Source organism: Micrasema longulum, unplaced genomic scaffold (genome assembly GCF_059751315.1).
Source record: "Micrasema longulum isolate JH-2025_06_02 unplaced genomic scaffold, ASM5975131v1 h1tg002099l, whole genome shotgun sequence".
Lineage (NCBI taxonomy): Eukaryota > Metazoa > Arthropoda > Insecta > Trichoptera > Brachycentridae > Micrasema > Micrasema longulum.
In genome coordinates this window covers 92,162-109,099 of record NW_028279266.1, presented here as the reverse complement: position 1 = coordinate 109,099, position 16,938 = coordinate 92,162, and the positions used below count along the sequence as shown (strand labels likewise).

Below are 16,938 nucleotides of genomic sequence, written 5' to 3'. Positions count from 1 at the left end.
GTTTTTAAAAAATAAATTGGAAGATGCATATTATGAGACACCTTCAAAGATGAAGTATCACAAATATGTTTTATGTATATGTCATAATATGTAGTTTAATGCATTCCATGGTTTTAAGGACTTATAAACATATTTTAAAATTAAACTTATATTACATTTAACTCTTTGGACCATGGCTTTGCAAACAAACTATTTGGTATTTTCAAAAGCAATTGAATAAGAATAATATGAAATTGTATTTGAAGTAAATCATTTGATGCTATTATTTAAGAACAGATTTGTCGAAAATTGATAATCAGTACTCTTAAACCATTCATATTAAACAAAGTGGAAAATAGTCACTCAATAGCTAAAAATGCGAGAAGAAATTTTGAAGTATTTTGAATTATTTATTATTTTTGACCAGTTTAAAGTACGTTTTTCTAAATAATACACCTTATTCAAATGCAAAGTTTTTAAGTAATGGATACGAATAAGAATAATATCATCAAGCAGAAAAAAGCTGAGATTTTTCCTATGACTTGAAGCAACTACTTATTGTCGAAAGCATTGATTCAAAATAAAAAACATCATTCTTCAGTATTTGGTTTACACATTTGTGATTCTGAATTCCAACTCAGTAAGTCATCTAGCAATAGAAACAACAGAGGGTTTCCGCCAAGCCTTTGCACCTGAAAAAAATGCAAATGCTTTTAATGTTTCTTTTGTTACAGAGAATAAAGTACATATGAATTAAAACTTTGATGAAAGGACCTGTCAATAGGGAAATATCACATACTTATACCCGTATGCAGAGACAAACTTTAAGGTGAGGAAAGTACATTCTATTGTCTTCATCTTCGGGTTATTCTCTGCATTTGAAATTAGAATGTACTTTCCTCACCTTAAGTTTTGTCTCTGCATACGGGTATAAGAATACCGATGAAAATTTAGAAAAATTCATTGTATTTTCAAAATCAATATGGATACTGTGGAGAAAGGTTTTCATACGTAACTTTAAAAAATAAATTATTTTAAAAAATGTACATAGAAAAACGCAACATTCGGCCTTGATAATTGTGACGTCGAGGTCCATGACAATGTTCTATAAATTTAAACGGTTACAAAGTTCAAAATTAACATGAATCGTGACGTATTGGGACGTGGCCAATGCAATGACCGTTTTCGCGGGAATTCTAAATTATAAATGGAAAAATATTTCCTATGCTAAGGAAAATTTTTTTTTTTAGACAGTATTTTAAAGACCCTTATTACTTAAAAAATTGTAAAAAAAAAAAGCTGATATTCCCCTATTATAAGATCTGGATTTCTAAAAAATAAAAAAAACATCTTATATTAAAGCGGTTTTACGTTAATCCCTGTGACAGTAATGTCCATTGCTATCTGATTTATAAAATTCAGATACTTTGAATATTTTTCGCACCAGATTTTTAGCCAATTTTTCCCATTTTATGAAGAGAAAATGGTGTATCTTTTATGAATCTCCAAAAATGTAATATTCAACTCCTAAAGCCATGCAGTTAAAATAGGTCACATGTATTAATTTATAAATAAAATCAATTACTATTAAATCAAAATCACTGAAAAAAATCATCGCTAACTCTGAACTAAACAGGAATTAATTCTAAAATTTATCAAATAAAGATTTTTAAACCTTACCTCTTCTCTGGCTTCTATATCTAAGCTTTGGAGGATTCTTTTGGTGTATTCAAAGCTGCCTAGCGTTTCCAATAAAGAAATACAATATTTCTTCACCTCCACATTTTTTGTTCTCTGTCTTAAAATATCTAGATTTCTTTGATGTGAGGAATAAAATAAGAACTCTGTATGCATACAAGTCGACAATGGTCAAAAGATGTGAGGAAAGAAGTAGGGATGGATAAATGTATATAAACAGGTAAATCTCACAGGAATATTGAGCGCCATCATAAAAATGCAAATTGTCATTGCACTGGAACCAAGTTTTACCGTAATATAATTCTACTACCCAACCAACACATTAAATGTTTAAATGGACTTGTTTCATCGAATATAGACTATTATAAAATAAACCGCAAACTGTAGTCTTTCAATCCCTTTAGTTTTTGGAGCATACAAAAGAACATTGTTTGGTAAAATGTTATCGGTGACAGGGTATTATTGTTAAAGGATACTGACAACTTGTTTGTCCCCTCCAGGAAGTGACGCTTGGTGTTCTATAGCGTGGATCAATGGAAAACTAAACTTTCCTTCTGTAAGGTCTTCGCAGTAACTTTTGTTGTCAGAATACTAAAAATAAGAAATTGAAATAAACACACCTTTATGCTATAAAACACAATTTTCCAATAGCATTACAGAACATGTTAAAATAAAACAGATTATCTTTTTTTGTTTTATTACTTAAAATTATGAATGAAATTAAAAGTACTATTTTAAAGAAAATTAAAATTTTGAGTTCTTAAAAATAACCAAAATACATATTTCAATTTGGTGGCCATTTTTAGTTAGTTGAAAAGAACCATGTCGGAAATTCTGAAATTAAATTGTGGTAAAGTAGAGAAAAAACCTGAAAGTCTGTAACTCTACCACAGGACCACAACACTTCGTAAAAATATTTTTTTATAGTCTTTATTTAAGAAAATACACATGTTATATTGATATGCCCTTAATAGATTTCTCAAAATTACTGTCCCTGATAAACTTTCGTGTACCCACAAGGACCACCAGACTCCAACACATGTTCCAGTGCAAGTACAATAGGTCAAACATTACCCACCATTCTCCCCTGCCCTAGTGAGCACCCACAGAACTGCTAATAATTATGCTGAACCATTGGACTTGCTCCACACCACTCCTGCTGCTATCAAATTAGCTATCCTATCACCCCCTCAATTCTCCCTTATTTAATGTGTTTCTACATTCAACTTCACTTTATTTCCTTTTTCTTTTTTTTTATAATTAATTACTAAACTAATTATTATAACTAATTAAACTAATTACATGTAACAATATAATAGTTGGGAGTTTATTTTTGTTATTTTCTATAATATTTTATATGTATTTTTAACTGTATATTGTAAGGGCCCTCTGGGCTTTTATTAAATAAATAAATATTATTTTACATTATAAAGCATAAAATATTAAACAGTATCCATCACGATAAACTATCAACTCATAGTTTGTCATCGGACGCTCGGACACTAGCGTCAATTAAAATTCAAATAAAAGAGTACAGATATAATATTGTATACATATAAAATAAAAACAGTATTGAAAAAAATTGGACAAAGCCATATAAAATGTACAGAAAACGAGAAGAAAAAAATATAATTAAATTATAATTAACTGGATATTATAAATTATGGTTTTAATGCTGTAAGGAGAAAAATAATGGGTGCTCATAAATACTTGCGATCCTCCAAAGTAGGTAAATTCAAAGAATTTAACGAAGACATGTAGTTAATTTGTGCTGTAGGAATGCATATTCCTACAGCACAAATTAACTTAAATAACTTAAATTAACTAACAGCATTATTTGAAATAAACAAATCTCAAAAAATTTCATTGACCTCTATCAACACTATTTTTGAGAATTTTGTAAAAAGGGGACCATATAGTAGAGTTGTACTCTAATTGGCTTCTAACCAAGGATATATAAAAGAATTTCATTATTTTAACTAATTCAAAATCCTTTATAGTTCTAAGAATGAAACCCAAAGTTTTCATACTTTTAGAAGTAATGTGGTTGATGTGGCTTTTGAAGTCAAGTTTTTCATATGACACCAAGATCTTGAATCTCTATGACTTTTTCCAGTTGAATGTTGTTAATTAAATATAAAAATATAATTGGAGATTTATTTCTACAAAAAGCGAATAATTTACATTTATCAACAATAAAAAACAAATTATTATTGATACACCAGTTATTTAATCTATTTAAATTTGAATTTGAAGTGTGTAGCAGTATAAAAATTGGGCGATAGTTTTTTATATTAGATTCATCTCCCTTTTTCAAGATAGGGGTAACTAGATTTCCAACCAAGAGGAAATTTTCTAGTAGTAAGCAGATGGTTGAAAAATTTAACGAGTGGTCCAGCAATTACGTGAGCACATTTTTGTAAAAATATTGGAGGAATGTTATTTGGCCCAGCGGATTTATTAATGTCCAGAGAAAGTATTTTAGTTCTGCAAGATGCATATGTTACGCAATAGTTGGATAAATATGTTGTGTTTTTTAAAAAGTATGGAGGTGTGTTTTTGCCAAGTATTATTTTTAATTAAAGTATTCTAATCATGATTGCTTTATAGTTTGAAGCTAACTGCAACTGTAATTATATTGGGAATACACATGTATTAACAAACATTGGTACAACTTACCTCACTCATACATAAATTACAGTAATCATCTCGGATTTGAAAGTATAAGCCGAGAATACTCGCTAATTTAGTAAAATCCGATTTATTGTCACTGAAAAGTTGCATCAGCCTGATGGCCAACATAAATAATCCTCCGGTTTCTAAAAAAAATAAATGCAACATAATTACAACTGAAACCATTATAATAAATTATGTGGAAATAGCATAAATAATAAAAAAATATATTAAGATTTGAGTGCTGCATGAGCAGTCATTTGAAAAAAAAATCATTCTAAATAAGTTTATGGTCCTTTTTATATTTACATTTAAATTTTAACATTTTTAAACAGATTTATGTGCCGCATTAGAAACAGCAATTTATCAAGCTTAAATGAGCCAATAAGACTGAGAAAAACTTGACATAAAATTAATTCATTATTACTAGGGATTTAAAAAAATATTTTGTTTACTATTTACTGTAGCATAATTTTATTCAAAAATATAACATGGCAACAAAACACTTTAAAAAAGATGTAGCAAAGGTTATTCACAATCACTCTTTCCTTGTACATACCTCTCTGCGAGTAGTAAGTAAAAGAGCATAAACATAAACAGAGAACACTCCGTTTTCATTTTACATTATTTAGTTTATATTGATTCCCTGTTAATAAGCATGTATACAAATTTTTTGCAATAGATTTATAAAATAAATAAATATGTAGGGAATTCAAATAGTATAATTATATCACCCATTGTTAAATTAGTGATTTTTTAAAAATTTTATTTAATTTTTTACTGTGTTACTTTAAAACAGTGTAAAAATGGTCTAGGTATATGTATATTTAGATAAAATGCATAATTATTTCATTTTCATATATAACTGAATCATTACATAATAGAGACATTAACCACTATCTGAATAATTTTACATCAACAATGTTTGAGTATGTCCAAATGCTTGCAGACTGACTGGATTTCCTCCCTAGGGAGTTATTCATATTTAAACTTATTTCAACAGAGAGGGAAAACATTTTTGAGAAGGGAATATGGAAGTCTGGGCATTTACAGGGATTACGACCTGTCATTGGCTGGTTTAAGTGGCCACTTTACACACTGTGTAACATTCACCATTCTGTCCATGTTTGAACATCCACATTTCTTCAACTCTTCCATCTGTAAATGCCTAGACTTCCATATTCCTTTCTCAAATTTTTTTTCCCCTCTCTTTTGAAATAAATTAAAATTTTACATCAATTTGGAAACCATTTTACAACGACTATTTAAATGTTTCATAAGCTTTTCTGACTTTCAGTATCTCACATATTCATTATTAACTATAACATTTTACCCTGCAAGTCATCATATTAAGTTTTAAATGCGATGCAACATAATAAATTATTTTGTTTCTTAGCGTGACACATCCACGAGATGTTATTCCAAATATTAATATCTAAGAAGTACTTAATGTTATTAAATATTTGTATGTAACCACTTACCGACCTTTCCATGTCTACCGGTTTCTAGACGTACCCGTCTCTTTGCCGGGACACTAATTAAACCAACGTGCAAAACCCACTATATACCTTCACCATAGCTGTTGCACAAAAATATAAAATCATCATGACATGCATTTTAATAAGCACATGCACTGATTAGGAAAAACATCCACTGATTAGATTATGAAAATATTTTATGTTGTTTGAGAAATAGGTGAAAAAGGGGGAGGGGGTGAAGGGAGGGGCGTGAGTTTAATAGGTTTAAAGTAACCATTACAATGGAACATCATATAATGGGCTATATTGAAAGGTTGTTTGATTATTGATCAAAGGAACATTATTTTTTAAAGCTTTTCTAATGTGAAATGTTTCCAGATTATTTATTTTTAACCCTTATTGTAAGATTTTACATAAATAAATACATAAAATGATACATACAAATAATAAAGGGTTAAAAGTAAATATTATGGAAGTATTTCATATTAGGAAAGCTTTAGTGGGTGTTGCATGTTAGTTTAATTAGTGTCCTGATGAAGAGACGGGGAAACCTTTAGACATAGAAAAGTCGGTAAGTGGCTATATACAAATGTTTAATAACATTCAGTAAAATGTTTGACCACAAAGTGAATGCTTTAAATATTAATAATATCTAAGAAGTAAATCATCAAAATAGGTCGCACATACTTCTAATGGTCATTTGTTTATATTCTTCTTCAGAGGGACAAATGAAATTGTCTCTCCAGTAAATTTCCATACCCTGACCACGGTGAAGTTCCAACAGCTGTTCTGTATAGACATTTGTTGCCTGAAAATAAATATTATTACTTAAACATATTATTATTGTCTTTTTTTGCTCTTTATTTCTCTTCACCAAATCAAATACAATTTTATCCACCACTCCTTATCACTTTCCTTCTTTTCGCCTCCCGCTATCTCATAGTTTTGTCCCTATTTCTTTTAATATCATCGTTTCTTACTTATAAATCATTATTTTTTATTGTTTTAAACCATGACTTTATTTTATAAAAATTAAGTGAATACTTATTATTGGATGGCAGGCCCTACTTTGTATCATATTTTATTAGTCTCTAAGTATAAACATTATAACCTGTACATCTGCTTGTATTCAAAATGAATAAAATAATAACAGTGTATTTACAAATAGGTAAATATTATTAATAAATGTTATAATTATTTATTTATGCTTTATTAAGTTAGTTCTTAACATCTTAAGAACTAATATAAACTTTTATTAGTATTGTTTTTATTGTTTGAGAATTATATTTCAAAGTACAAAAAAAGGAGACTTATGGAAGTAAACAAAGAAAAGACTGATTTTTTGTATAAACAATGTAAAAAATAAATATACATATACGTATTACAGGGTATTTTTACTGGCAATTGCATAGGAGCTTAGCATACCAAAATAAACATACAAAAACCAGGCGGGTACAATACCATTTTCTTGTGTTTTAAAAAGTTTACGGAATATTAATTCTGCTACGCCTTGATAAAGTAACAATATTTTGAGTTCATCCAAATGTTTGTACTACTGAATTTTATCCATTAGGAAGTTTATCAAAATTGATGGATTCTATAACAGAGATGGATAACATTTTTTAAAAGAGGATACAGAAGTGTTAGGCTTATGACCTGCCATTGGATGGTTTAAGTGATCACTTTACACACAAAGTGACATTCACCACTCAGTCCATATTTGAACATCCAAATTTCTTGAATTCTTCCATCTGTTGAGTGGAAAATTTTAAGTAATATGTATGAATGAAGAAATAATCTCACTAATGTAAGAGACACCCCTTATTTATTTACATTCAAATCATGTATAAAATGTCACTTCCTAAATATTTTAGTTTTTCTTTTCTCCTCCCCTTTTTGTTCCCACAGTTTCCCCTTCTCTCTTCATAGTTTATGTAGATATTTAGTAAATTTTTATTTCTTAAAAAAATATATATGTACATCAATGTTTTTTTTTATACCTATTGCACAATATGTTCATATACCCTTGTTTTTCTCAAATTGAATGGCTTGGGTAGGTAGGAAGAAATTGCCTTAAGGCAATATGCCCGCCCTTATGCATTATATAAACTGTATTTGTACATAAAGTGTTTATATAAATAAATGAAAGATATTTCTTAAAGTCTACCGTAAGCGTAGTAACCTATTAAAAATTAAAATATATTTTCTCACCTCAGCGTGTCCAAGATCCAAGACTCGCTCTAAAGCTGCAAATATTACATAATTGGCAGCATTGATGGTACTCGCTACTCCGTAGATTGAGTGGGCCACGGGAATCCCACGCCTCAGGATAGAGTTGTCCTGAATGTCATCTAGTCTACAAGCATGTTGGCTACACAGTTAAGAATACAACTAAAATATCAATATATCGGGGGAAATACTTTATAAAGTGTGTTATTATGACTGGTCCTGTTTTGAGGTATCACAACTACAACCAACTGGTGACAAGGGGCCCTATTCCTCAATGAGATGTAGCCGCGGGAAGAACGAATTGTTTGGTTCCCTTATAAAGCTTGCTATAATGAGGTGACGGGTGCGTGATGATATCCTTAATTGATTAAAAACTGTAAATAATATTATATTCCATATATTTGATAAAATATAAAACACAGTGTTTAAACAATACATTTCCTGCATTCTAGATACTCAGACATTCACAGTGTATAAAATTATACATTTAATCTCCATACACAACAGTCCCGTTAACTGAATTTCCGGATCAACCGAATAACCGAAATACTTTTTGTATTACCATATAGCTGCAAAGAAACGTTCTTTTCATATGAAGCAAAAGAAAATACATATCACATTTTTTACTTCCTCAATTCAATTTTGTATTCCATCATGCGGAATGTATTTATGTGTTTTGTAATACATATTTTCTAGTTTAAACTAATTTTCACTCAGTCGAAAACCTCATCGGTCCCATCGACTTCGGTTAAACGGGACTGTTGCGTATTTATATTTTCCAGCGTAAGTATATTTCTACAGTTTTCAATTTGAGTAGGATTTATTGAAAGGATCATATACAAAGAGAAAAGCAATACTCCCAAATTCCAAAATATTAAAAAGGCGGCACTGATTAAATATTTAGCAAACGCTTCTTGATTTCTGAGAGTAAGCAATTATTTTACCGTTTTTAAAGAACTCATTAGAATCCTCTTTAAACAGAAAATTCTAGAATACCATTTGTACATTGTACTTGGCGGGTTTATAGCTAGATTGTCCAACCAACCAAAATAACAATAATTTAGAAAACATAAATCATAACTAACATAATACAAATCATACGATATTTAAGTTTGTTAATGACAATTCTTGGTGGATGTTCATTATAATTTACTATGGAAAGTGATAAGAAGAGTGATACTTAAATCCACAAATTTAGAATAACCAGTGACCGCCTTCATCGTTATAGCTTCATTAGCAGTCTCAAAGATGTTGCGAAAGCGATAAAACTGGTCACTGGTTATCCCAAATTCATGGATTTAAGTATCATTCCCCTTTTCTTATATTATTTGGTATGTAAAGTAAGTATATTTACATTCCATGATATTATTTATTGCATTTTTTTATTGAATGATTCCGCATGTAAAAAAATGTAAATTGAACCACGGAATGTCATCAAAATGAACTCAAGAACATGAACCAACAAACGTTGACAGGTCATCAACTTCATTTTTGCCTTTCCATATTGCTACATGTGTCATTATTATCGTATCAAAGTGCTGCATTCCTGCCACCTTTATTAAGAAATACAAAAAAATTGCTAGCACAAATTTTATTAAAAACAAATGATGCATTAGTAACAAGAAAATGTTCAAAAAGGCTATAAAAAAATGGATAGAGGAGGTGGGTAGAAGTAAAATGGATTGTCTCGTTCGCCCAAACCAATATTGAATCACCTGCTCCACATTTCTCTCTGTATATTAAGTCTACTTTCTATATTGGGTAGGTAGGAAGAAATTGCCTTAAGGCAATATGCCCGCCCTTATATGTATATATATTGTATATGTATATAGTGTTAAATAAATAAATATATTATCACATGTAAAAAAAAAAAAAGAAACTATATTGCTAAGTGTCCTCGGCACGGGTAACCCCAGTGAGGTCACATTATTTTCATTATTTATTATTGTTTGTAATGTGAGACAAATCAATAAATGAATAAACTTTTTCAAAACTCTTTTCATAAGTAATTTCTTTTGTGAAAATATCTTTTCTTTGAAAATTTGAGTTTTTAATTAATTACAGACACGTAAATGATTTTTAAATTATTGTCGCGTTGGGGAAACAAGGTTCTTTGTACATTCATATTTTTTTGAGACATAAATGTTTGAAATGAAGACATTATTTTATGCAATATTTTTTATTAATATTGTCTTAATAAACTTAATAATAATTAAGTATTGATTTCGTTTTTTTTTTAATTTTTATGCAGATAGAATCGATATTTAAATATAAATATAATAAAAGTTCAATGTAAAAAAAACATTTTTTTTAAATAGAACCTTATTTCCCCAACGCGACGATATGTCTATACCAGTCTGACAATGTCGGTCATGACAAAACCCGGTCACTGGCAAAAATCATGAATAAAATAATATAGATATTTTTATTACTATAACATATGACATGATTTTTCCACTCATGAAGGTTTACTCAAGATTAAGAAGATAAGTGAACGATAGTATATATTTAATGCAGTACTTATACATTTAATCAAGAAAGTATGAAAAGAACTTCAATTGAATGCAATTCTCATTGTTGAGTCAATACGCTGTTGCTTATTATGTATGTATATATTACAAATCTTTTTAAAATACTTATGCAGTTTATATTCATAGTTAATAAGAAGCATTTTAAGTACATTTAAACAATGTGCATTTGACCGTTTAAACAATATCAAGCTGTGAACCATGTTCCCGTTATTTTCTTAAATCAATTGAAATAGTTCATTTGTATTTCACTCGGCCTATTTTCTGAAATATACTCTGAACAAATTATTCATTAATAATTTATAAAGGCAGTGATTTAGAAAATATCCGTTAGTGTAGTACTTATTAGAAATGACAAGTATTTTAAAAAATAACTATTTTTAAATAAACTTACAACAGACTAGCGTTGTGCAGCATTTGTACAATTTCTCCAACTTCTCTCAGTTCCTTGGGCGGAATTTGAAGCCAATTATTAAATGCTAAAATTAACTTGGATCGGACTTGCTTTCCTGGTATTTGCTGGATATAAGAAAGCGGCAGCATCAATTTCTGAAATATAAGTATTAAGTATTTAGAAAATATTAGTAAGACGACTCAAACTTTTACATGTGGAGTAAAAACGCAAATAAAGTTAGTGTCAGTTTAAAATAACATTATTTATTTCCACAACCCGTGTCGAGGCATTTATTTACACTATATAATTATTATTATCAATTACTATTATTTTTCTTAAAGGAACATTTCAATATTTATTTTTAATATGCAGTTAGGTAGTGTTATTTCATGATGCTTCGGTTCACCACAATAATACAATAGATGATTTCCACATTTTTTTTATTTATTTACATACCATTACTAAAAATCAAAAAATAAAGACCTTCTGAACAAAAGTAGATTTAAAAAAGCAGGTTGTGTTCCGAAACCAGTCGGAATGAATTTATTTACCGTAGTCATTTCAAATAAATGTTTTGCAACAGAGAAGGAAAATATTTTTGAGATAGGAATTTTTGGCTGGTTTAAGTGGCCACTTTGCATAAATAAATTATTCATAATTTTTTAATAATGACTTGATAAAATGGTGGGTAAAAAGGTGGCAGAATGATACAAAGCCTTTTTATTTTGGTTGATTTCATATTTTTAGTTAGTTATGATACTAATAAGTAATATAATTTATTACAATTATTTCATAATAATTTAATTAAAATTTTGTTAACGTTTTGTATGTGTCCGAGCGTGTGAAGAATACACTGGGTGTGAAACAGAACCAGAACTCTGGACAAGTATTTAGGTAAAAATCCTGAAAAGGGAAATCGGGTGGAAATAAGTCCACTTAGTAGCAGGGGCGAATCACTTATTGGAAAATAACATAATTGTTGTTTATTATAAATTACCATCACCATTTATATATTTCTCCAAAATTCGCCCAAATTTCTCAAAAAGCGTGCCCAGTTCTAACTAGCAGATTACTTCAGCTTATTTATCGATAGAAATATGTATACTGTATTTAAATTTGTAAAACTCAGTTGGTGTTATTTCCTCCTTACGTAACCCTGAAAATAACAGATATTTTTTGAAGATTGTCTATTTAAAAAATAGTATTTTGAACATGATTTTTTAAGGCCTATTTTTAGACATAGGACATGTGGCACTCGACGTGGTCCTTTTTGTCATTACTCATATCTAGGAGTCGGCACAGATCTTCAAGTCGACATTTCAATCATAATGTGGTGATAAACTCGTATGTCTGTGTCAACTAATTACTCGTCCTAACTCAACCCAGGACTTTTAGTCCCATGAAGTTGGAACTTATGCCTCAAAAAATGTATAATAAACTACTTATAAGTAAATAAATTAATTAAAATAATATCAACAATGTTTTGAGTATGTCAAAATGTTTGCAAACAGGCTGGATTTTCTCCCTGGGTGCTATTCAGATCTGTTGATTTTTGTGAAGTAAAAGAGCTGAAACCTTTATCATGTGGGTGAGATTCATCCGGCTGTACCAATTCACTTAATAGACAAAGCCTAAAAACAATTTTCCAATTTTTGTACTTCTATGTTGAGAAAATGAGTATGTTTAAACATAGGCAGAATGGTGAATATTACACAGAATGTAAAGTGGCCACTTAAACCAACCGATGACAGGTCATAAGCTCTGTAAATGCCCAGACTTCCATATTCTCCATCCATCTCTCTCAAAAATGTTTTTCCTCTCAGTTGCAACAAATTTGGTTCTAGTCGCGTATTCATTTTCATAGTGTAGCAAGTGTGAACTACGGCCGAAGTGCTGTATTACTGTCCTGTCCTGCCGGGTCAAGGCTGTTCACGGAGCTGGGACAAGACAATATTGTCCTGTCTATTGTATTGTCCTCGTGTGAACCCAGCTTTATAAATAAGTAGGTATACATACTTATTCTTTATGAGAATAATGTTAACTGTAATATAATATTAAGAACATGGTGCACAGTGGTTGAGAAATACTTAATTAATACTGTAGTCATCAAATCAATTGCTAACTTAATTGCATGTGTACCAGTTAGCAAGGTTAATCAACAGTATTAAATGCTCATAAAATAGCCCAGTACAACTCGATGTGTGTAATATATAAAAAATCTACATTAATAAGTAAGACGGTTTTCATTAATTCAAGGATAAAAAATTGAATTTAGCACTCCATAAAAAATTATAAATCTAAAGTTCAGATTCAACCAACAAGATATTATTATATTAAGTCAATGTAAATTGTAAAAAAGAAAAATCAAATTAAAATATTTAATTAAAAATATTACAGGGTAGTTTTTATTTAAAATTACATTATTTATTTATATATTTTATGGTCCCTGAACGGGCATGTGAAGCGTAAAACTGATCGTCATGGTTTCATATATTTTTTTTTTTGCACCACAAAGGGTCAGAGGAGCCGATTACAGTGGTGAATAGGGAAATATCACATACTACGAATACCGATAAAAATATATGAAATGGATTTAGAATAATTAATAGTATTTTCAAAATTAATATGCATATTGTGGAGAAATGTTTTCATACATAAATGTAAAAAAGAAATTCAATAAAAATACTTTGCAAGAAAAACGCGACATGTTTGGCCTTGGTTGTTGTGAAGTCAAGATTCGTGATAATGTTCTAAACAATTTTAAATGGCCAGGAACAAATAAACATGAATCATGACGTATGGAATGGAATGCCTGTTTTTGCGGGAATTCAAAATTACAATTAATTTTTATGGTTCTAATAATTAGCAAAAATTTTTTTTTTTTACTGGTCAGTATTTAATAGACTTTTATTACTTTAATTAAATATGTAAAAAAAAAACCTGGTATTTCCCTATTACAACACCGAGGCTTGATAAAAATCTTTTTTTTTGTGATCTCACCGGGAATCAAACCAGAATCCCTCTGTGCATGAGGGCAAGCATTTAAACTATTACATTGTAAATTTTAATTTTTCGACTGTTAATATATTTCTCAATCTAATAAATACATGTTATAAAGTTTTCTTATTTGATTTACAATATTATTTATTTGCTCCGCCCATTTAATATTTTGATATATTATTGTGCCTAAATATTTTATGCTATTTTTTATTATTTTTCAGTGATTTGGAGGCAATTATCATTATGAAACTGACATTAAATATTACCCATTTTTTTGTTTATTTGTTCCCGCTGCCATTATCTCATGTTTTGCGTAATAAATTTATTATTGTTGTCCAGTCCCTTTCTCGCAACTGGCGGGAATTGAACCCGTGACGCAAGTTTCACAGTTAGTCGTCTAACCAACTGCGCCTATCGTTTAATTTATACTAATTATTTACATAAGATACTTTTAATATTTAGAAGAAAACAAAACTTATTTTATACTAGAAATGGAAAGCGACGTGAACAGCACTAACGTCAAGGGCCCATCGGGCATGAGATGCGGGATCGGGGAATTTCTACCAGGGGCGAATTGTCGAAGTAAGCGATTATGCACAGCTTACCATTATATTTGACTTTTGATAATAAGGTTTTATAGTATCTATGTTTATGGGAAAATAAATAAAATAATTGCTATTTATTACAAATCACTACCACCATTTATATCTTCCTACAAACAAACAAAATGTCAATGAAGTGCGCCCAGCGCCCAGCCCATTCTCAGTGAACGATGAAACTAGTCAATTACCTCAGCTTATTTTTCCATGAAAAAAATTACACTATATTTTACATCTTTAACCCAGTCAGGTTTTGTAGTACTAAAACAAGCTTCCAGATTACAAATATTTAGAATACTGTTGACATATTATGTATCACATAGGACATGTGGCGTTTGAAGAGGTCGTTTTAGGCGTTATTCATTTTGAAAGGAATCGGCCAGTGCCCAGTGTCGACATTTCAATCAAACTGGAAATATCTGCCGAATGTCATTGCGGTATTCTTTATTTAGCTTTTGTACAAGTATTGTATTAAAATAGTGTAGAATAAAGCTATGTATATCGCGTAGTTAATAATAATTGTTGTTAGAGTTTATTTTCACAGAACCACAGAACAAACAGCCATTTATAATTATATATTATGTACTTATATGGAGGTACAAATTAATCAACATTTTTTGCAGATTATCAATAAAATAAATCACTGCTCGCCACTGGTTTCTACCCTACCAGTACCTCTTACCGCGCCTGTCATGAATGTGGACCCCATCTGCACATGTTTGTTCTAGGTATTGGCATAAGAAAATAATTGATAAAAATGAGGAAGTTCAGCAGTTTTTTTGTATTTTTAAGTATCATATTATCATCACTATAAAGTTTTGTAATTTTTGAATTACACAGCACGTGACGAATCTAGTTGTTTTTTTTTTTTTTTGAGAAAACATTTAAATTTATTTTTTCATATATTTTAGAGAAACTTGAACGCTCTTATTTTTTTCGCAGGTAAGAAAACCTTTTTTTATATTCAATTTCCCATAGCACTGAACTCTTCATTTGCATGTGTTGCAGCGTTAATAAAATATATTTCAATTAGAGAAAATTAAACCTAATCGCTTTTAATTAGACATAAATTGAGACTTAATAGATGACAAGTAGGCATACTATTTGACCAGTTTAGAAAAAAAAAAAATGTTCTTACAATATTGAACGTTAACGTTAAGTTAATTTGGTCCTTGTGTTCGATATTTTAAATTTTGATTCTAGGGATAAGAGGTTGACATTTCTATGACAGTCATCCTAAAATCTTAACTTAAGAAAGAAATAATTAATAAATGCCACAGCACTATACCGACTTCGGTGAAAAAAAATGACACAAATTAAAACTATTGCATAAAGATCAATGTTATAATCTTTTGATAGCGAAATTCAAAAGATGCTTTTTTATTTCATGAATGAAGTTCGATCTTTTTTTAACCATTTAATATAAGTATTGTGTTATAGATTCTAAATATAGTCATGGATATACCCAATAAAAAATAATATTTCTTCAGTCATTTCGGAGATCCAAAATATGATTCAAAGCAAATAAAAGCCGATGATCTGTCGCTATTTTTAGATTCGAGAAAATCGGTCATTTCAAAATTGTATACAGCACTTATGTTTTGAAAATATAAAAATTATAGCACTTACTTCATCCTGTTCTGGATCTCCAGTTTTGGTGTAAGGTATTTTCTTAGACATTTTAACTTTTAACTATACTGAGCAAACGAATTGGACAGCAATGGACTGGATCAATAACACTAACGGCCTTTTATAGGAATTGAATTCTGGAAACGACTAATATATTTCGATATTATTTACAATTGATATAAGTACTGAACAGATACATTTATACGATTATATTGATACTGCATGTACACATCGAACGTTGATATTGTACTTCAGAGATTATATTACAGTAACAATTTATAAATCGCCGACGAAAACTGACAGATATTTCACTATTTCACAACCACATATTTACAGTGCAAACTACTGCAAACGCACACACACTGACACACTATCTTCCATAGGAACATCGAACATCCATCCAACCATAAACAAACATCGAAAATATTTTTTTGAGAAATCGAATAATTATTCGATAAATTACTAGCAAATTCATCACCAAAGAAAATGGTACGAACAACCTGAGCTGGTATTCTAACCGCTTTTATAGCGCGGTACAGCGCGCATTTATTTGTGACTGACCGAAGTTTTGGTTTCGGTTTCGGCCAAAAATGTTGGCTCAGCCGAAACCTGCGGTCGGGGTACTTATATCGGAGCAATCAAAAACCTTTACGCAACGTCTTTATTTAAAAATATAAATATTACACCAGTAAATAAATAGTTAGAGTAGTTCTCAAAGCTCAGTCTTTCGT

At 29.8% G+C, this 16,938-nt stretch overlaps 1 protein-coding gene across 2 annotated transcripts; it reads right to left on the bottom strand.

Annotated features, from left to right (window-relative positions):
- Positions 1-388: 388 nt before the first annotated feature.
- qm (geranylgeranyl pyrophosphate synthase quemao) lies at positions 389-16,574 on the bottom strand. Of its 2 annotated transcripts, none has more exons than XM_088239249.1 (8): positions 16,208-16,574; positions 10,980-11,134; positions 8,040-8,199; positions 6,516-6,636; positions 4,357-4,496; positions 2,154-2,268; positions 1,660-1,787; positions 389-671 (listed from the first exon to the last, which is right to left on the bottom strand). In XM_088239249.1, the coding sequence occupies exons 1-8, from the start codon at positions 16,256-16,258 to the stop codon at positions 570-572; spliced, it is 972 nt and encodes a 323-aa protein (XP_088095375.1). In that variant the 5' UTR covers positions 16,259-16,574; the 3' UTR covers positions 389-569. The 2 variants fall into 2 exon arrangements, with proteins under 2 accessions (XP_088095375.1, XP_088095376.1); XM_088239250.1 differs by having other exon boundaries at positions 8,040-8,184.
- Positions 16,575-16,938: the final 364 nt, after the last annotated feature.

Excerpts from the sequence above, each read along its gene's own strand:
- qm (XM_088239249.1), bottom strand. The coding sequence starts at position 16,258 with ATGTCTAAGAAAATACCTTACACCAAAACTGGAGATCCAGAACAGGAT. Across the intron at positions 11,135-16,207 it reads GAGATCCAGAACAGGATGAA|AAATTGATGCTGCCGCTTTC; the intron begins GTAAGTGCTATA and ends CTTATATTTCAG. Across the intron at positions 6,637-8,039 it reads TGGATCTTGGACACGCTGAG|GCAACAAATGTCTATACAGA; the intron begins GTGAGAAAATAT and ends ATTTATTTTCAG.